Source organism: Coregonus clupeaformis, chromosome 26 (genome assembly GCF_020615455.1).
Source record: "Coregonus clupeaformis isolate EN_2021a chromosome 26, ASM2061545v1, whole genome shotgun sequence".
Lineage (NCBI taxonomy): Eukaryota > Metazoa > Chordata > Actinopteri > Salmoniformes > Salmonidae > Coregonus > Coregonus clupeaformis.
In genome coordinates this window covers 3434763-3457177 of record NC_059217.1, presented here as the reverse complement: position 1 = coordinate 3457177, position 22415 = coordinate 3434763, and the positions used below count along the sequence as shown (strand labels likewise).

Below are 22415 nucleotides of genomic sequence, written 5' to 3'. Positions count from 1 at the left end.
CTCTAACCGCTTGGCTACCTGCCGCCCACACACACACACACACACACACACACACACACACACACACACACACAATAACAGTTTTTTCTTTCTATTTTTACATGGCTCTCTTGTGGAGTGTTTTTGCTCTTCCTACCATTGCAGTGCTTCTCAGATCTGTTTATGCTCTCTTGCCAACTTCATAGGAGTTGCCTATACAGCTAAAACAGATCTGGGACCTAGATCAGTGCTATATCTTCAGAGAGATCCCTGTAGTGTCATACCAGTCTGCGTCAGGAGGAAAGCCATCGGTATGAACAGATTTAGCTGCTCAAAACAAAAGACAGAACAGCCTTCTGTGCTGTTTTGGTACCTTGGCTGCCTGTCTGGTCTGTTTTGTACTTTGCGGGCATCCCTGCACCCTTAAAACAATGTCCCGCTGTGTTCCGGTTCTCTGAACAGCCTCTGTTTCATCACTCCTACCTCATCATGTGCCAGATACAGTTCATATGGCGTGTTCTGTTCTGCCCCCTGCGACAGGCAGCTTCGCTTCACCCCGCAGCAGGCACAGAGAGAACTCTCCTTTTATCTATTTTCACTCCAATTACAAAACAATATTCCTGTGACCAGTGTAAGAAATTACTCCTCTCTGTGTCAACTGCAAACAGTATAAAGATGTTTTTTTAACTAGTTTAATAAGGCTTTTATTCAAGATCCTTTACTTGCAAGTACCCTATAATGTCCAGTTGAAAAGACGGTCTATCATTAAAAGTCCTGCCACTTAGACATGTTTGTTTTCTCCTCTTTTATTCTAACTGCAGCCTATAGATGGGGTTCAGAAAACCGTCCTTGAGTGCCTCTCCCTCACCCATACCCTTGGTCTCCAGAGCCTCCACAGTTTGTGTATGAGGTGAGTGTGTATAGAGCATTTTAGAGTTTATTTCTATGGGACATTACATTTTAGTAAGGACTGTTTGGGGTTTGTTCTCAGTTTGACAGATTTTATCGACATGGTTGGGGTCAATTCCATTGCAATTCAGTCACTTCAGGAAGTAAACTGAATGGAAAACTAATGGAATTGACCCCAAGCCTGTTTATCACCTTCAACATTCTATGTAGTTGTGTAAGAAGGGTTTGCCTTAATCTGCATCATCCAGAGCACAATAGATGTGAGGATGGAGGAATGTGTAAGTGTTACTCAACAGGGTCAACATAATGTCACCATGTTGCCCTATGTTATGTAGGTCACTAGCTATGTAATAGCTGTCCAAAAGTCTCTGAGAACGTAACTTAAATTGCACTAATACCAGAAACAGAGTCACCCCACTGGCAGTGGTATGAATAGCTATGGCCTTGATAGTGTTTCAATCTGGTCATTCAGGGCTAACTCTAACTTCACCATCTGTGTGTGGATTCCATCTGGCAGTAAGATACAAACATAACAAAACAACTAAAACGTGGTGCGTGGGCCGGGCTGTGCTGCCTGCCTTCTGCTCCGCTGAGGGGAAGCTTTTGATGAGTCGTGTGTGTGTGTGTTAGGGGTGTGACGCTTTAAACGAATTTGGGAGCGTTAATGTTTTAAAAAAAATCCCTAACTGAATCTCTTTTTTTAATTTTTTTAAATCACAGCGCAGCTATCACAAAACAACCATTAATAGGTCCCAATCATCAACAAAAAGGCCAAACTGTCATACACGTTGATCCAGAGCATCCCAAACATGCTCAATGGGTGACGTATCTGGTGAATATGCAGGCCATGGAAGAACTGGGACATTTTCAGCTTCCAGGAATTGTGTACAGATCCTTACAACATGGGGCTGTGCATTATAATGTTCAAACATGAGATGATGGCGGCGGATGAATGTCACGACAATGGGACTCAGGATCTCGTCACGGTATAAAGCGCTCCGCACGTCATCGTTGTTAAGTTGGAAAAAGGGCTGAGTAAGACTTGGAAGCGATAGCAGCTAAGTCCTGTATGGCAATACTTTGAGAAGTTAAATAAGAACATGATGGAATGCACATTTTGCGAGGTGGAATTGAGCTACAGTGGCAGTACAGGTGCAATGCTAAAAAAACGGCACTGTGAAACCCAAACCATTGCTGGCAGCAGTGCGATAAGGGACAGAGGTGAGAGAACCACAGCGCTGATTACAGAAATGGTTGCAGTTGGCATGCAGCTATTGCCAATGGTATAGGATGTCGGCTTCAATGCCCTGATGGCATATCTAGAACCAGACTACAAGATGCCATGTCAAAAAAACTGTGACGGCCCGGATGGAGAAATTGTACAAAACCATACGTGGCATTAACAACAGATTGTTGGATGTCTATAAACATGCGGACATGCATCACTGCAACGAGCCATCACATTGATGAGAAGTGGAACATGAAGTACGTACAGACAACAGAGAACATGGAGGAGAAGCACACAACAGAGAACCTAAAACGCCATTAATACTATTGTTGCTGAGTGGGTGGGGAACAGCAGTAAAGTGAGTGCTGTCTGTTAGGGTTTCCACAAGTTATCACAGCCACAAAGTCAAAATTGGCTATGTTGTAAAATGTCATGAAAACAAACATAATATTTTTGGTCTTAATTTAAGGTTAGGCATAAGGTTAGCAGTGTAGTTAAGGTTATGGTTATTGTTAGGGTTAGTAAGAGCGTCTGCTAAATTACTAAAATGTAAATGTAAATAGGCAAGCTTTATGACTTTGTGGCTGTAGTAACTAGTGACGACCGGTAGGTACGTAGCCAGGACTGCGGTAGATTGAACTGCATTGCCCCCTAGCAGTCATATGCAGAACCATATCTGGGTTGTGAATTCATGTCATTTTATGATTTAAAAAAAATAGCAGATCCCTTGAGTGTGTGATGGTAATGCGAGCTGAACTGAGCTTACAGCCCAGTGGTGCTGCGATTTGCATCCCTCAGGCCTCGGGAGCTAGCCAACCATCTCTGGCCACAGTACCCTGAGGGCCTGGGGCCAACCATCTCTGGCCACAGTACCCTGAGGGCCTGGGGCCAACCATCTCTGGCCACAGTACCCTGAGGGCCTGGGGCCAACCATCTCTGGCCACAGTACCCTGAGGGCCTGGGGCCAACCATCTCTGGCCACAGTACCCTGAGGGCCTGGGGCCAACCATCTCTGGCCACAGTACCCTGAGGGCCTGGGGCCAACCATCTCTGGCCACAGTACCCTGAGGGCCTGGGGCTGGGACTGAGCAAATGGGACTGAGCAGCTGAGATGGCACATCATTCCGTTTCACTCCATTTTAGCAACGACAGTGGATCTCATCACTTCTCTCAGTGCCACTGCCTTAACTAAAAGTTGTTTCCTAGTGTGCGTCTCAAATGGCACTCTATTCCCGATAGTGCACTACTATGGGCCCTGTTCAAAAGAAGTGCACTATAAAGGGAATAGGATGCAGCCATACAATGCCGGGGAATTTGGGGCAGCAGGATTTGATATGTAATTGGGAGCTGTGCCATGTCTTTGGACACTTCTGGCTGCAGTTCCTTCCTAGCACCAGGACCAGTGAGGTTAATGAGTCCCAAATGGCATTCGATTTGCTATATAGTGCACTATGGGCTCTGGTTCAAAAGTAGTGCACTATAGGGAATAACGTGCCATTTGGGACTCTGCCTGTGTCTTGTATAGAGTTTGGCAGCTGTGTAAGTGGTTTGGGTCACGGACCTGACCTGTTTTACTGATGTAAATCACATGCTCTCTCACTGAGTCCCACAGTCTCATTAATCCCCAGTCACTCAGACCTTCAGCACACAGTCACACACTGAACGTCATCACACACAGTGCACAGTCATGCTGAGCCTTGCTGGATACTCAGTGGATGTTTACTGTATATCAATGGTGTAGCGAGTGCCTAGGCTTGGTCTTGTGGTTAGGGCAGCTGCTCACAGCACATGTACAATCCCCTGCCTGTGTGGGATCAAATCCCTGCCCCACCCAACTCAATATTTTCTCTCCTTCGTTCATACCTGTCTCTATAAAAACACAATTTAAAAGGTGCTTAACAAGCAATAAGTCTGCAGCAGTGGAATGTGTACTGAAGTGACAGGCTCTCTAACACTCGTTTGTACTGTGTGTTTCAGGTGGGTGGCTGAGCACTATGTGAAGAGCTGGTCAGAGAGAAACTTTGCCCTGTTGCCTTGTGAGGTCCAGAGAGCCTGTCTAAATGCTGTGACTGGAGCCATGGTGGGTTTCACACATGTACACACACACACACACACACACACACCAACTTCCTCAACTCAATTTTCATGATGTTTCCCCACTGGAAGTCAATCCAAACATAATCAGCTGAGCGGGATCATCTTTATTAAATAACAGTCCTTTATGGCAGGCGTGTTCAGGAGGGCAGTATGGATACAGACAGATGTAGCAGGGTAATCAGGTCTGGTAATCGAGTGAGTGGCTCCATCCCGATTCCCGACCCTTCTCCCCAAATGTGTACTTGCACACATGGATTTAAAAGCATTGGATTGGTCTAGTTTTGGCTGGAGGGAGTTTCCACCATTGTTAAGTCCATGACAGGGAGTGTGCAAGTGCACAAAAGGGTAGAGAATTGGAACACAGCCAGTGTCCTTCCCTCCTGCTGTCTAGCTGCCTCTCCTGGGTACACCACTCTGGAGCTAAGCCTCCTACTACCACTGCTGTTCAGGAGGGCCTGCCTGCTGCCAAAATGTGTTGCATAATTTGGGTTTCCCCCTGCATCGATAGCCAAGTGCAGGGTCGGAAGGAACAGCAGTGGTGTACACAGTCCATTTGATCAAATATGTAAATGTCTTGACAACTGTTAGACTGTAAACATGTTTTATTGTCCATAATATAATTATGAAGCTGAATCGTGAATTCTGAATGACGAGTTACAGTGTTTCACGAACTATGTTGTATGTGTTGAGAAATGGCTCTACAAAAACAGGTCACATAAGAGCCGTAATAACTTATTCCACAGACTGTGAATGATGATTTATGGTAGTTGGTGAAACCCTTTGTATGTGTGTATGTGGTTGTATGTGTTGTGAGAAAGAGAAGTACTGAGTAAGAAAAAGGGCTCTAAAATATGAGATCATATGAGCTGTAACAAATATTGTTTCCGAGACTGTGTGGTTGTTAGGGGGAAGGTGCATGCTTGCTTCCCACCTGCTTGCAACCCTCCCGCTTACAGCTCGCTGCTGCTGGCTAGCCCTTGTGGTAAACCGGGAAGCAGCTCTGTGCGTAAGCCTTCTCTTGCCAGTACACAGCCTCTCCTTCACCAAGACACCTGCCAGGCCTCCTCGTGGCAACACACAGTAACTGGGTGTCTCTGCAGCTCCAGGCTAACTCGGCAGGGGATCTCAGAGCTGCCGTGATCCCCAGAGGTGCGGTGTGCAGGCCCATGTTATGTGGACACGCCCTGGCATCGGCCAACCACTGTCCCGCTGCCTGTGGGTAAGTCTGGGAAGGCAAAGGCTAGGGGAGCTCACCCTGAGAGAAAAGCATCATGCTGGCGGCGCACGACAGGCAGTCCTCCATAAAACTGGAGCTCTGGTAGCCTCCTGCAACTGTGAAAGGGTTTCCCCCTTGCCATTGGATTCCACCCTCTGACATTGAAGAAGTGCTTTTGGGACATGCGCACCCCCGTCGGCACTCTAACCTCTCTGCACAAGTATCCACCTCTGCCTTGCTGGGGGTGTGTGTGTGTGTGTGTGTGTTGTGAGGTAGAGAGAAAGAGCTGTAATAAAAATAGTTCCCCAGAGTAATGTTCCATCCAGACTGTACAGAGCGCCGTGATCCTGCTGGGTGTGTTGTGATGTGAAGGAGAGAAATACAGAAGTCTCTCAAATAAGACATAACAGTTCATAATCCTGCTCTATCCAGACTGTACAGAACACGGTGACTCTGCTGTGTGGCAGTGAGCAGTTGCTGGGCAGTCTCCCGGAGGTCAAGTGGGCTAAACAGACAGTGGTGCTGGTTACAGAGCTGCAGGACCAGTGTCTGTCTGCCATTGTCTCACACCTGGCCCAGGTCACACACACGCAGGCCTTCCACAGCCTACAACGGGTAAGGGAAGAAACACGCATGACAGAGACGGGACATGTGATGGATACACACACCTACACACAACACACACACACACACACAGAGACGCACAGCCAATTATAAACTGATTTATTTGATCAGTTGTAGATGGTCCATTTTTACTTAATAAATTAGGCTAATGTTATGCATAACTTCATAGTAAACATCCTGCTGGATGCTGAGGCAGGACTAGATGTTCTAGATGCAGAGTCACAGTCCAAGAGGTTTGCACTTGTATCATTGGTGTCTGCATACATCATATAAATGTTCTATTTCATTCTGTGGGTGTCTGTCCTCAATGTGCCAACTCACTGTGTCTGACTCTGCCCTGATTGGAATACACATTACACTCCCAATCATTCCACCCTGTTATCACAGACACAGAGCTATACAGCTGTGTTGGCGACGAGTTTCCTAAAGGATTATCCTCATCAGCCTCTGAAATGAGTCTGATTTAGTTCATGTATTGGCATGGGAGTCTGAGATGTAATTATAATCCATCCTAATGTGTTTGAGCTGTGTAGTGGTCAGTGTACTACAGCGTAGTAATTGTTCTGTACTACAGTGAAATAACCATTTGGTTGTAGCAAGGGGTTTCTCAGGGTCTTTTGTGGGGGTTTTCAGATTCATCCATCTTGGGTTTCTCAACCTCCCTTTCACATACATTTTGTAATATTTATATGCTGTACTTTTTACTGTGTGCTAGAAAATCAAATGTGTGTTTGTTTTTAGAGAGAGGAGTCGACGCGGGAGCCGGCCCTGTTGAAGAAGCTTTGTTCAGCCATTCGGGACGGGGTCACGGTAGATAACTGTTGTGACCTGTTCACTGCTGTGGATCACCTGGCTGGGGAGGAAGATATGGAAGGAGAGACAACCCTGGAGGAGGGGGGTCAGAGGGAGGAGGTGAATACAAGTACTCACATTCACTCACTCAGTCCCCCATACCAAAATCAAGTTATTCTGATTTTGCCTTTTTTATTATTTGATGACAAAGCATGACAAGGGTTTTCTTCCATTTTAAAGGATAATGGTGAAATGACACAGAAAACAGAAAGAGCTGTGAAGGGTGAACATTAAAACATTCCCTGCTATGCTCTCTGCCTCTCTCTTCCCTCTTTCACACACACATTGGGTAAAAGGTAATGATTCACAGTTCCAGAGCCCCATTATTCCTGTGTAATTACTCCCAGGGTAGTGTGACACAGCTGAAGGCTGCAGGCTATAGAGGCCTGGCTGGGTTAGAGCTGCAGGCAGGGTTAGGCTGGCTGGGTTAAGTCACGCGTCCTTACGCAGAATATGGCAGGATGGATTAGAGTTGGAAAGAGGGAGGGAAAGCATGATGAGACATGGGAGTGGCCTTCTCTAATCTGCCTTTGTGTTGTGGCCAGTAGTCAGAGGGCGTGAGAGCCAGGAAGGGAGAGAGGGTGGGTGTGTAAGACAGGGGAGTGTGTGTGTGTGAGGGAGGGAGGGAGGGAGAGAGAGAGAGGACTGAAGGGAGGGAGGGTTTGTGCGCGAGAGGAAGCTTCTCCTCACCCCACAGGAAGAGGAGGCGGGAGCACGGCAGCAGCCTCAGCTGATGACATCATCCATTTAGCTCAAGGGAGCTCAAGTGGATTCTGCAAGAAGGAGAGAGGGGGGTGATTGTTACCATGGTGATGGGTACTTTAAGCAGCTGCTGATTCGCTCGTGCTCTCTCTCTTTCCCCCTCCCTCTCTTCCTCCTCCTCCCTCCCCTCTCTCCTTTCCTCTCTCAACCAGCCGTTCAGGCGAGAGGTTGGTGCGCTGCGCGCTAGGCTGTGGACCTTCCTGCTCCAGTCATTCTACGCCGTCCGCCACACGCGGGGATGGGAGACCCTGCCCTCCAAGCACAGAGAGAGGATACTGGCAGGTAGGAGAAGGGAAAACGGACATATTTAATCTATGAGGCTTTAGCTGTAGCTGGGAGGAGATCTGATCTGTCCCTCACTGCATAGGAGAGCCATAGCTCTCTTCCTCTCAGCTCAAATGGGATATTATGCAGGCTGCAGGGTGTGTTTGTTTGTTATATTCAACCCAACAACATAGTGATGGTAGCCTGGTCCCAGATCTTTTTAGTCTGTTTGATCTCGTTTGGCGTGACAATGACCATAGGAGATGGTCAGAGACAGCACAAACAGACCTGGAACCAGGCTTCAGTGATAAAGCACAGGGTCTGTCTCTGTATCGTTAGAGAGGAAGGAACCAAAGCCCCTGAAGCATATGTTACTGCTGTTGCCGCTGCCTCTGGGTAACATCACACAATTAATGGTGGCTTTCAGCACAGCTGCAGAACAGAACAGAGCACACACAGCCACGACCTGGAGGTCCAGCTATTGTTTGAGCGAGGAGGGGGCCGCCTCGGTCTCTCTCACTCCATTTTCAGCCAATCTTAATCAAGGCTAACATGCTAACTGCATCATACTCTGCATGTTCTGTATTGTAAAAAAGGGGTGGGGGTGGATGGTTGAATTCCTCTCTCTTTGTGGATTTTACACATAAATAGATGCATTCTCTGAGAAACTAATAAGGTACTGCTTTGTTTTGACTGTTTAGCTTTGTGATCCATTGAAATGCATTGCGTTAATTCTTTATTGGACTTAGTTTTAGAATTCCACTGACATTCCATACTGATGGAATCTCCCTCTCTGTCTCTCACATAGACACACTAGTTTACACACGCATGCACATACACACAGCAAGGCACATAGAATATGCATATGCATACCCGGTAGTTGCATACAGTAATGTAGTCACACACGTCACATCATACACACCCACCACAGACATACACACACTTGGCTACATTCCAGTGCAGCAGTTTGGTCTTGATTTGGAGCATCTCTGGGGAAATGGAAGGATAAGCTGTACGAATTGTTTCACCCACTGTATCTCATTTAAATAAAAATCAGGAAGGTGGAATAGCCACGTTGCAGTATCAGTCTCTTCAATGGACACGTCTTGGATTTGATATTTCAGGGACATTGGTATATTTCACATGGAAAATATCCATCATCAAATTGTATGCTCTTTTGTGTCGAGAATGCAAAGACACAACCATGTCAATGCACCTCAAAATATGTTTGTGGTGACGTGTTTTATGAATGAGTATGGTACCTTGAAGGTTTTTCAATGTAATGGTAATTTAAACATGTTTTTAAATATCTGAACTATGTATTTTCCTCTCCTATAGCTGCTCTTGATAAAGGAGACAGTAGAAGACTTGGGAAAAAGCCTGTTTTTACCAGCTCACAGGTAATATATGATGAAAGCTTATTTATTCTTTCATTTAAAAGCAATTGTTTTATTCCTCTTTTGTATTGTTACATCACTTAGTTGGGTGATATGAACCCATCTATAACACGGAGAAACCTGTGTAATGATTATGATATGTGGTTGTGATACCTACTTTAGTTGAATGCACAAATTATACTCTGGATAAGAGCATCTACAGTATGTGCTAAATGACTAAAATGTGAATGTAATGGTGTGATTATGATCTAGGAGGGTGGATTTTGGCTTTTAAAAACCTGTAATCACTGCACACGTCACAGAGATGTAAATGGTGGAAACCCTAGAGCCAGCCTCTCACACACACACACACACACACACACACACTGAAGGCGACACGGTGAGAGGAGGGTCGCCCATGTGTGTGACGTGAGTGGCTGAGAGGGGCCCCGCCAACAGCAACCTGACAGATATTGACAGGAAGTGCTGTGATGCGGAGCAGGCGCCTGGAAGGAAGTTTCTCTCCGCCTGTCTGTGTCCCAAATGGCACCCTATTTCCTATATAGTGCACTACTTTGGTCCAAAGTAGTGCACTATATAGGAAATAGGGTGCCGTTTGGGATGCTGTACAACTGTCGCTCTGCTCTGCTGACCCCAACACACGGCTGCTGACGGCTGTCATTTCATAATTGACACAGAAAGCAATTACCTTTCAGCCCCTCAGAGTGATAAATACATAGACCTTGTGTCTTCTCAGACTGATTAACAGTAACACAAGGCAGAGAGAACCTGGAAGGATGTGATGAGGGCCGGGGTTGCTTTTGTTTTACAAGCCTGACTATACTGTACAGCTCAGTAGCTTGCAGGCATCCTCACCAGTATTATTCAATTCTATTAAATGTAATTTCATTTGAGTAATTTAGCAGAAGCTCTTATCGCGATCAACTTAGTCATTCAGTCCATTGATTCAACTAATGGAGGTTAACAACAACCTATCACGATCATTACAAGTACAACCTTAGCCGGTATCTGCAAAATCTGTGCTAATCAGTTTCTAGATTGCATGTTAATTCCATGTTAGGTCGGACTTCCTTCTTCCCGGTCTTTAGCTGTTAAATCGAGTCCGTAGACGACTACGCCATTATTTTAAATTATGTTGTGTGATCTGAACTTTTCCATTCAAACAACTCTCTTCTATTTTTAGCAACCAAGGGGTGTAAGATGCGCCTCAGGTCCTGCAGCTCCGTGTGAGAGCCCTCCTGTCCACAGGACCAATCGGGTCGTCAGGAACACAGGAACAGGAAGTTGTATTACGGCTGCATCATCAGCCACCATGAAGTCGGACGGGCTGGGGACGCCAGTCCTCCCAGCCACCTCAGAGAGAGGGACTAACACTACCAAGCCTGGAGACAGTGACCCATCCAGGGCAAAGAACGGCAAGACCAAGCAGCCAGGTGACCACCGGAGCACCACGGCTAAAGCCAAGACTACAATCTCCACCACAGCCAAACCAGTGCTCAACGGTACGGCTGGCCCAGGGGCGGCTAGGAAGGAAGTAGCCACTGCTAACGGATCCAGGGGCTCCCCAACGGGGGGTAAAGGGGCTAAGGACCAGGACAGGAGGCCTAACCCCGGAGCCAGGCCCAAGATCTCTCCTCCAGGCACCACCTCCACAGCTCAGGCTAGGCCAGGGAAGCTGCAGAAGAGTACAGCAGGGAAGGGTGACTATTTTCAGGGGGCAGACAGCAGCACAGCCCACCCCGCCACCACCACCCCCTCCACATCAGGTAGCGCCTCCCCTGACAACAGCTCCGGAAGCCCACGCAACAGCCACGTCATCCCAGGTCTGGTCTAACATTCAACGTTATTAACTTGCTTCCCAGTGGGCAAAACTGGTTGAAAATACGTCATAATGACATTGTAATGACGTTCAAGTTGTTTTGCCAGCTGGGTAACTGTAATTTCCAGGTCTAACATCCAATGTTATTAACTTGCCTCCCAGCTGGGAAATGGTTGAAAAGACATCATGATGATTTTGTAATTACGTTTTAATGACGTTGTGATAAAGTCATTCCAACCAGTTTTGCCAGCTGGGTTAATTCACTCATTCTTGTTCTTATGATGACAATAATTCTATTTTATGGCAGGAAGTTAGAGGATCTGAAAAATTAGCTTGACGCAGCAAGTTTTGTGGAGAATAAGTAGCAGACTGATTTACATGAGTTATGCTTTAGCCCTGAGGGGTTCTAGGGAGACGGAAGGGAATACATTGAAGTAGGAACACATTATATACAGTAGTGGTGTGCATGAATAGGAATCAAAAAGCACTCCTTTCTTTCATGCATATTCATCAGTTCAATGTAGCACCACAGAAATAAATATCCCTATGGGTACCACAGCCTGGTTGGCAACAGACACCCCAAAAAGCCGCAGAGCCGAAGGTCAAAACCACATAGCTCACACACAGGGGTGTGACCAATTATCCTAGCTCCCGTGGTGACTGTGTATGCTCGTTTGGAGAAGGAGGGGAGTTGTGTGGCGTGTAGACTGATAACAACGCCCTCTGTCTGTCTGGGGAACTGGGCCTCAGCCGGCCTGTCTCTCCTTTTCATACAAAAGAGAAGAAGAGAGAGTCAGAGGGCCATATGCTCTCCCTCCCCATCTCTCTATCCAAACCAGTCATCCCTATCCATCTACGCTACTCCAGCTCTATCAGTTTTATTGGCCCTGATTGTGCATTATTTTGGCTCTGATGTACAGGACTATTATCAGCTCCTAGCCTCTAGCTCGCACAATATTAATAAAAAAACACTAATTGTTTGTCAGATATTGGCATCCCTGTTAGCTCTCCCTAAAATGGAATCATCGGTGTACTTTGTTTGAGAATTTCTTTAGATTAATGTGTATTTCTCCCCTCAAAACAATGTATTTGTATTGTTGCACTCTTCGTCCCCTCTAAGCTGTATAGCTAAATAAATCATATTCCTCCTCTTAATCCCTTCTTTTTAAGTGAGCAGTTTTTTATTTTCCAACAATAAATATCAGTGTTTTGGTTAAAGGTTAAAGCACGCTCTAACAATCCTGTGTTTTAGGTCTTAAGCCAAAAACACAGGCTAAAGTTCTGACCAAATCTCCACTGACGAAAACAGACACTGCAAAGACAAACAGGTAAGCATCATTGCACCCACAATCAGAATCTCCTACTTAGATAGATAGAAGACCATCCCTGGGAAATGGTAGAAAAAACTCTGCTGCCCCCCACTGTTATATATTGGTAGTTGCTAGTCCATTCAGAGACGGATGAAACAACAGTGCTTGTTTATGCTAAGGTCTTATGAGGTTTGAGCTTTCGTCCCTTAATGTTATCAAACCCTGTGATATTGTATCCATAATGTATTGATCGTTTGTTGTTATTGTCCTAAATTACAATATATACAGTACCAGTCCAAAGTTTGGACACACCTACTCAATCAAGGGTTTTCTTTATTTTTACTATTTTTTACATTGTAGAATAATAGTGAAGACATCAAAACTATTAAATAACACATATGGAATCATGTAGTAACCAAAAAAGTTTTAAACAAATCAAAATATATTTTATATTTGAGATTCTTCAAATAGCCTTGATGGCAGCTTTGCACACGCTTGGCATTCTCTCAACCAGCTTCATGAGGTAGTCACCTGGAATGCATTTCAATTAACAGGTGTGCTTTCTTAAAAGTTCATTTGTGGAATTTATTTCCTTCTTAAGGCCTTTGAGCCAATCAGTTGTGTTGTGACAAGGTAGGGGGGGGTATACAGAAGATAGCCCTATTTCGTAAAAGACCAAGTCCAAATTATGGCAAGAACAGCTAAAATAAACAAAGAGAAATGACAGTCCATCATTACTTTAAGACATGAAGGTCAGTTCATACGTTTCTTCAAGTGCAGTCGCAAAAACCATCAAGCGCTATGATGAAACTGGCTCTCGTGAGGACCGCCACAGGAATGTAAGACCCAGAGTTACCTCTGCTGCAGATGATAAGTTCATTAGAGTTACCAGTTTCAGAAATTGCAGCCCAAATAAATGCTTCACAGAGTTCAAGTCACAGACACATCTCAACATCAACTGTTCAGAGGGGACTGTGTGAATCAGGCCTTCATGGTCGAATTGCTGCAAAGAAACCACTACTAAAGGACACCAATAATAAGAAGAGACCTGCTTGAGCCAAGACACACGAGCAATGGACATTAGACCGGTGGAAATGTGTCCTTTGGTCTGGAGTCCAAATTTGAGATTTTTGGTTCCAACCGCCTTGTCTTTATGAGACGCTGTGTGGGTGAATGGATGATCTCCGCATGTGTAGTTCCCACTGTAAAGCATGGAGGAGGAGGTGTTATGGTGTGGGTGTGCTTTTCTGGTGACACTGTCTATGATTTATTTAGAATTCAAGGCACACTTAACCAGAATGGCTACCACAGCATTCTGCAGCGATACACCATCCCATCTGGTTTGGGCTTAGTGGGACTTTGTTTTTCAACAGTACAATGACCCAACACACCTGCAGGCTGTGTAAGGGCTATTTGACCAAGAAGGAGAGTGATGGAGTGCTGCATCAGATGACCTGGCCTCCACAATCCCCCGACTTCAACCCAATTGGGATGGTTTGGGATGAGTCGGACCGCAGAGTGAAGGAAAAGCAGCCAACAAGTGCTCAGCATATGTGGGTAGTCCTTCAAGACTGTTGGAAAACCATTCCATGTGAAGCTGGTTTAGAGAAAGCCAAGAGTGTGCAAAGCTGTCATCAATGCAAAGGGTGGCTATTTGAAGAATCTCAAATATAAAATATATTTTGATTTGTTAAACACTTTTTTGGTTACTACATGAGTGTTATTTCATAGTTGTGATGTCTTCACTATTATTCTACAATGTAGAAAACAGTAAAAATAAAGAAAAACCCTTGAATGAGTAGGTGTGTCCAAACTTTTGACTGGTACTGTATATTTTTACAATTACTTTTACATTTTCTACTCTCTGGGGCTGTGTATCCTTTTGATTTGATTGTCTTTTTAATCTCCCTTATCAGCCTAACCAATAAGCCCAGCGCTAGAGAGGCCAATAAAGCCAAGCTTCACGCTGTAGGAAGAACAACGACTAGAGGAACAGGAGCCAGAGCAGACACAAAGGGAAGGAGCACACCAACAGGCTCTGCTGAGAACCATGGTGCGCACGTGTTTGTGCCAATACAAATCCTAACATCATCTCACTGTGGGCCAAATTATTGAAATATTCTTCCCTCTTCTCCTCTTATGCAGTCTCTAGACCTGGGTCCTCCCTGAGTGCCAGAAAGCCTGCGTCTCCCAGGAAACAGGAGGATAAGGATGGTTCCAAAGCCTCAGCAGACAAAGCAGCCAGGAAGACCACAAAACCCACCCCAGCTACCGCAGCCAAATCCACTTCTAAACCAACAAAAGCCAGCTCTAGCTCCGCTCCTTCCAAACAGCCTCCGCTAGCAACGGCCAAACCTGGACCTAAGCAGAAAAGTACCTCGGAATCTCCTACAGAGAAAGCCTCCCCAATGTCAGCAGGGCCAGTTAAAAACTCTTACTCTGTCGTTTCTTCTAAAAAGGCTGCAGCTAAAGAGAAAGAGGGATCTAATGGTAAAACCTCCGTAGAGACCCAGCAGGCTAATGGCACGGGTGCTGGAGCAGAGAGGGTCTCCTCCCATTCAGATCCCAGAGAGGCGGCCTCCGAGCCAGCAGCAGCATCCACAGAGCAGGGCCCGACTCATAACGGCACACTACCATCAGGCCCCCAGAGCCTCAGTGGAGGAGGGGACTCCCTCTCCTTACCCCTGAACACCAGCCCTAAGCAGAGTCCTCAGAAGTCTGCCAAACAACCAGGTAAACCTAACAGCACAGGAAGAGTCAGGGCTCTGTCCAGTCAGCCACCAGCAACCAACCACATCTCTCAAGGGAACGCCCTTATAAACGGAGAGCCTACTAAGCACACAGAGGGGACACACACAGGTAAACACACTCCTGGCTCAACCACAGATCTTCCCCTGGACACCCCAACCTCAGGCAGCCTGGGCAGCACAGATACCCCTCTGGAGGACTCGTGGAGCGGACTGCACCACCAGGTCAGCCCTGAGTCAGAGTCCGGCAGCGCCACCACCTCCTCAGACGACATCAAGCCCCGCTCTGAGGACTACGACGCCGGGGGCTCGCAGGACGACGTGGACGACTGCTGCTCCAACGACCGCGGCGGATCCAAGGGAGGCGGAACCATGCGTTGCCATGACTTCCTGGGCCGCAGTAGTAGTGACACGAGTACGCCTGAGGAGCTGAAGATGCTGGACGGCGGGCTGCGGGTCGAGGTGAGGCTGAAGGGGCGCGAGGTAGAGACCACCAGTGAGGAGGAAGGGGTGAGGCGACGGCCACGCTCCTGGCTGAGCAGGGACAGAGACGAGGTCCCTTTTGAGGAGGAGGTAGAGAAAGTGGAGGCCAATATTACAGTGAAGCAGGTCCCCGACAGCCAGCTCTTCTCCTCCGAGGAGTCGGAGGAGTCTGAGGAAGAGGAGGATGAGGACGAGAAGTCAGAGGTGGAGGTTCTTCCTTGTCATCATGCCCCTCCACCTCCCAATGACCCATCCCCACAGTACCAGGGCATTATCAACCTGGCCTTTGAGGATGGAGCTGACCCTGACCAGGACAACGAGCAGCAGCAGCCGGACTACCAGTCAGCCGCTAACTTCCGCCGCTCTGTTCTGATCTCTGTGGACGAGTGTGAGGAGCTGGGATCAGAGGAGGGCGGGGCGCAGACTCCACCCCAGCAACAGCCTGACGACCCCCTCACGCCATGCGAAGTCTTCGAGAGTGACCATCCTCCGGCCCCCAACTCCGTCTCTCACTCTGGGGAGCACCTGGCGTCTGACCTTCCCAAAAGCACACCTCAGCAGGAACAAGGTACCGAGCAGGAGTCCAACACCAAACCAATTGTTTTTTTCACTGAGATCCAGGATCCTCTGGTAGATTACCATAACCCCACCAAGGTGGAGGGATTAGAGCCCAGCCCTGGTTGCCCTCCCCTGGACTCTGACCTCAGTGACCTGCCTCCCCAGGAGCGGGAGAGACCCTGCCACCTGGACCTCCGGCCTGCTGAACAGTACAGCAACGGAGGGACACCACGCAGGAACCCCTCAACCAATCCTAACCAAGCATCTGTACCTGCAGAGAGCAAGAGAGCAGACTTACATCTAGACTTAAATTACCCTCAGCAGACAGGGGAGTCTCCTGCACATGCAGCTATCCCACAATCCCCAGCAGGTAATGTATAAAAATCTACATTTAGGACCCCTCCTAATTTAAACCCTAAAACCAAACCCCTCACCCATTTTCCTTCCTCACCCAGCCAAACTCCATCAGTCAAGGCATAGTTAGTTAGTTCACCCATTGCAAGATACAATCTCCTCTGTCTCATATGATATGATGCTCGGACTACTCATTTGCATCATGAAACGTACACTTAGCAATCCCATTCCTCTCAAAAAGGATATTATGCAGATTACTTAACTAGTTCAAATTCAATGAGGGGATAATTTTTGTATATGCCCATATAGCTAAAAGCTTCATTACACAAAACATATGTTTGTGTACCAGTCCATTGAATTTGAATTTGCAACACCAATTTAAAACATGGAGATTGGTAAATCATAAAACGTGCAGGAGTAGTTTAGCTATAATCAACATATAGCCTAATGATTAAACTAGCTTTTTTCAGAGGCATTCTAACCTTGACTACTCAGATTAAATATGTTAATTTCAATAAGAAAACTGATACTAAAATATTATGTTTGAGTCCCCAAATGGCACCCGATTCCCATTATAGTGCACTTCTTTTGACCAGGGCCCATGGGGCTCTGGTCAAAAGTAGTGCACTATGTAGGGAATAGGGTGCCATTTGGGATGCTTCCTTAGTGTCAAGTACTATGCCATGTGTTGGTTATAAGCCACCTTCCTTGTGACAAGGTGTGGTGGATTGACGTAGGCCTAGTTGTACCGATGCAATTTGATGTACATAAAAATGCAAATAGGCCTATTCGATGTTTATTTTATTGAATGTCATGAAATCCAACAGCTTCTGGTCTTTTTCAAGCCAATAAGATAATAGCTTATGATATTATTTATTGGGATTGATGTCTTTATAATTTGTGTTTTATGCAAAATACATGATTTTTACTACCAAATCAAATTACATAATAATATGGCCATTTGATTTAGAAGGTAAATCCAAAAAGATCTGTATTGTACTATGGACCACACTACTAAGCTGTCATGATGAGAAAGGTGTAGCCTATGTCATTCTACGTGTTACCTCCTACAGGGACCCTTATCTACCCAGGATCGGCTTGTTTTTGTTGTCAGCTGTTAGATCCTCCTAGCCTGTATGTGTTCCTCAGTCTGCTTATCTAGTAAAGACATCTGCATGCCAGTAATATAAACCATTTGTTGTCTGTCTTTTTTTTTATTCCACCCAATATTTTTGTGTTTGTATTTTTTTTAACTCGTTTTACTCTGTAGTGCTGGTTTGGTTCAATAGACTTTGTGTGGTGCTGCCTTCTGTGTGTGGTGTGTCTAGAACAATCTTTATCTATGGTTCTGATATGTCTCTCTTTTTTCACTCATATTATACAGCAAATCCTTCCGCTATTACTTCCTTAGGGGTTGCGTCTGAAATGGCACCCTATTCCCTATATAGTGCACTACTTTGTGCACTATATAGGGGACATGGTGGCATTTTGGACACATACTAGTTAGGGGGTATCCCAGTGCAAAACATGTCAATCTTGTTTCTGCTATCAACATCAATAAGTGGTCAATTTTATTATATTTTGCCAGTATGGACCTCTTATTTAGTGATATTGAAGCAGTGTTTATGATAGAAAGAAACTGTATATAAAAACTAATGGGAAATGTTCGAGAAAACGAGTGATGTACGTACTTCCTTTTGTGCTACAAATTAAATCATTTCCGCCTGCAATTAGATTTGTGTTACAGTATAATAATAATCTGTACAATACAAAAGGTCTGTTCATTAGTTAAAGAGACCTGTACGGTTTACTTCTTCAAACATATCACTGGTGCCTGAGCAAACTGAGTTATGCAGAGTTAGGCTAACTAACCAGCGCTGGCAATGCAATGCATGGCTTACTGTGTTAATTACCGCTGGATAAAAGAGACACATCCAGACAACTACATCCCTCTGTGCTTCACCTTTAAGGCAGCTGTGCCTTCTCCCTGTCACCCACAGTCCAGGTCAGTGACTACTCGTGACTTATACATATGATATAATTGGACAGTATATCAACAATATCATATAATCCATTGGTCTGTAACATGAGTACCAATGCAATGGTTAAACGAGGGCTTCCCCCCTATCTCCTAGTAGAATAGAGGACAGGTCATTGCCTGATCCAGTCATTATTAAATGGTTATGAGGACACAGTTGCATTAAGGGTGAAACTTTAGTAATCTAAATATAGGGATAATAATGGAAAGAAGTGACCTGCAGAATGCCTGTGTAATGACTATGGACTTAAGGAAAGCTGAATCGTTAAGTCATTGTGCAGTATTGTCAATTGTTTTTAGGGGACAATGAGGGACAATGTGACAGATTGGATCAAACAACAACCCCAACCTGTACACAAGACCGCCGTCCATCCAAAGCCCTCTCTCCCATCTACGAACTGGACGTGGGAGAAACCTTTGAGCACCTCTGCTCCTCGGACAACATCAAGGACAGGAGCACAGTGGGGCAGGAGGAGGAGAACGATGAAGGTTACAATGAGGAGAGCAGTAAGTTTGCGGAGCGTGACTGGAGCATGCTGAAACAACTCCTCTCAGACCAGGAGTCCAGTCTGGGCGTCATAAACCCAGTCCCTGAGGACCTGAACCTAGCCCAGTATCTGATCAAGCAGACCCTGTCCCTCTCCCGTGACTGCATTGACGCCCAGCAGACCTTCCTGCCCCACGAGAAGGAGACGTTTAAACGCTGGGCGGAGCTCATATCACCCCTGGAGGACTCCACAACTAGCATAACTGTGACCAGCTTCTCTCCTGAGGACGCTGCCTCTCCGCAGGGGGAATGGACCATTGTGGAGCTAGAAACACATCACTGACAAAGACTATACAGAATTAAAAGTGAATGGCTCATCATGGCGTTAGAAACACATCACTGGCAGACTGACTGATTAACAGCTTTAAGGACTAAGGAGACGCTAGCCTATCTGTTAACTTCTCTCTGGATTTATCAACTATACCATGCGTCTTCAACCTTTTTCTTGCCCAGGGACCCCCATCATACATGAGCAATTTTTTATTTTCTTTGCTGACCCGCTGCAGTTCCCCGGTTGAATACGTCTGAACTATACAACACTTCTGACTGCATTTAGGAGACTGACACTGCTACAGTACTATCTATCAGGGAGCTGTTACACTGTCTCTCTGGACTTTTACACCATGTCTTCTGTCTCTCTCGACAACTACGGTACAACAATTCTTCTGTTTTAAACCTTGATTTCTATGTTTGAGTCCTCTATTTATTTATTGGTTGACTGTCTCCTGCTATTTATGCTGCTTTTCATGGAACTCTTGAGTTTTTTGGACTCTCAAGCTGCGCTTGTTTGTTTGCATTCAGTCTGCCACCTTCCGTTATATCCTTAATACTTAATGGACTGAGAGTTTAGACACATGAGCTGTTGTGCATGCAGACATTTCATGTTTACTTGGTGTTTGCAACATTTAGAAGAAAATTAAAAAGCTTTCTTTCTCATGCTCTTTACTCTTTATGATGGTTAGACAGTGGAGTTTCACAGAAACTAATTGTTGTATATGAAAATAAAAATGTGTGATTCTAAAAACAATGGTTTCATTGATTGTTTTAGTTTAGTGACAGTTAATTGAAATATAATACTAGATTATTTTAGAAAATGGAGAGATCATTTGTGAAATGAAATAGATTTTTATTGCACATGTCAGGTTAAAATGAGGGATACGCTTCAAAATGAATATTTGAGCATTTGTTACTGTATCTAATGAACTTAATAGAATCACATTTTGGCAGTGGTGTAAAGTACTTATGTAGTACTTTAAATATGTTTTACTTAAATCGTTTTTGGGGGTATCTGTACTTTACTATTTATATTTTTGACAACTTTTACTTCACTACATTCCTAAAGAAAATGATTTTATTTTTACTCCATACATTTTCACTGATTCCCAAAAGTACTTGTTACATTTTGAATCCTTAGCAGGACATAAAAATTGTCCAATTCACACACTTATCAAGAGAAGATCCCTGGTCATCTCTACTGCCCCTGATCTGGCAGACTTACTAAACACAAATGCTTCGTTTGTAAATTATGTCTGAGTGTTGGAGTGTGCCCCTGGCTATGTGTAAAAAAAATTTTTAAACATTGTGCCTTCTGGTTTGCTTAAATAAGGATTTTGAAATTATTCATACTTTAACTTTTGATACTTAAGTATATTAGCAATTACATTTACTTTTGAGACTAAATACTTTTAGACTTTTACTCAAGTAGTAGCCTATTTTACTGGGTGACTTTCACTTTTACTTAAGTCATTTTCTATTAAGGAATCTTTACTTTTACTCAAGTATGACAATTGGGTACTTTTTCCACCACTGCCCTTTGGATCCAGTTAGAGGGCTGCATTCTGCGGTCCAGACAGAGATCATTGTGGCGCAGTCCGCGTTTGAGGTCAAGTGCGCCTGGCTATATGTGTGGTCTCAATGAAATAGAGTAAGCTGCTTATGCATGGGCGGAGAATCATGTGGCACTGGCAGTTACACTATTATTTACTACAGTGTCTGTAAATAAATAGTGATCATGGGAAGAAGTGGAGGGCGCTCAACCAACGTGAGTCGAGGTGCAATAGAAAAAAGTACATAATCATTGAAAAGGAAAAGGCGCAAAGCGCGCTTAGGCTACCATAGTGAGCGAGCGTTGCGCCTTTTCATTTTCAATAAATATTGTTTAGCCTACCCATTTATTTGTCTATGCCTGCAAATCGTCTTCCTAAAAGGTAGCTCAAGTGCAAGTGTCCGCTGTCACCATTCTTGCTGCTTCAAGTTCAGTAGCCATAAATGCCAGATCAGGTGTGCTTGTGGTTTCAACTAAATAGTAAGCCTAGGCTATAGCCTATGCATGGGCGGAAAAGCATGGGACAGTTAGGCTATCTTTCCAAGGAAATGTACTTCCTAAATATGATTAGGCTATAGTTCACTAGTACATTGCTTAGAAATAAATATTGATCACCCATATTTGTCTTTGTCTGAAAATCGTCCCACTCCTAAAATGTAGACTATAAAACATAGCTCAAGACAAAGTACAAGTCTCCAATTCTGCTCTCTTCAAACTATGTCTAGCCTATTGGCTGATATAGCCCAGTAATACTGACAGCCTAATATAATGGGCTATGTGAGAATCTCTGGTAATTTAACCTATTTATTAGGTTATGTTTGCGGTTTTTGATATTGATGGGACCATGGCTGGCAAGTGAGCTGCGTCACATACGCCTAAATTAACATTGCGTAACTGCAGTTGAGGTCGGGACCAGTTCCTGCAGTAGCATGTGGGAGTTGGACACAATGGACAGAAAGGGTGTGGGCGGGAGCGGGATGGATAAATCAGTCCCGCGCAGACCTCTAGATCCAGTGACGTCATTGCTCACGCCTCAAACCTCAAAAGTTGCTAGCTGACCGTTTCTGTTGTAGAATTGAGTGCTTCCCGATCTTGAGCTGAAGTCATATTGACAATTAGATTATTACAGTTTACACAAAATATGCCCTAGCCATTTCATCATGGCATTATCTAAAACCTTTGATCCAGGGCCGGTGTTATGGGTGGGGGGTGGGTGTGGACTGGCCTTCCCTACTGTACCTCTTGCCCATACAAATAAAATATTGAAATAGTGATAATTTATTTGACCAAGACGCGCACCTACAGAAAGGCATCAATCTCAGATAAAGAATCCGATCGAGCGAAACAGCGCCCCTCTGTCTCAGTATCTGTAGACCCATGTAGCCTATCTAATGCTGTCTGCACAA

General features: G+C 45.1%; 1 protein-coding gene across 1 annotated transcript in view; it reads left to right on the top strand.

The window, feature by feature from the left end:
* The window catches only part of btbd8 (BTB domain containing 8), a 44074-nt gene extending 23871 nt beyond the window's left edge, over positions 1 to 20203 (top strand). Inside the window, exons 9-19 of the mRNA XM_041849446.2 lie at positions 801 to 889; positions 4094 to 4196; positions 5862 to 6044; positions 6795 to 6965; positions 7820 to 7949; positions 9270 to 9331; positions 10512 to 11151; positions 12400 to 12475; positions 14374 to 14510; positions 14603 to 16615; positions 18938 to 20203. Of these exons, the coding sequence (XP_041705380.2) occupies positions 801 to 889; positions 4094 to 4196; positions 5862 to 6044; positions 6795 to 6965; positions 7820 to 7949; positions 9270 to 9331; positions 10512 to 11151; positions 12400 to 12475; positions 14374 to 14510; positions 14603 to 16615; positions 18938 to 19467 (4134 nt within the window). The 3' untranslated portion in view covers positions 19468 to 20203. The remainder of the gene's footprint in view (positions 1 to 800; positions 890 to 4093; positions 4197 to 5861; positions 6045 to 6794; positions 6966 to 7819; positions 7950 to 9269; positions 9332 to 10511; positions 11152 to 12399; positions 12476 to 14373; positions 14511 to 14602; positions 16616 to 18937) is intronic.
* The last annotated feature ends 2212 nt before the right edge of the window (positions 20204 to 22415 follow it).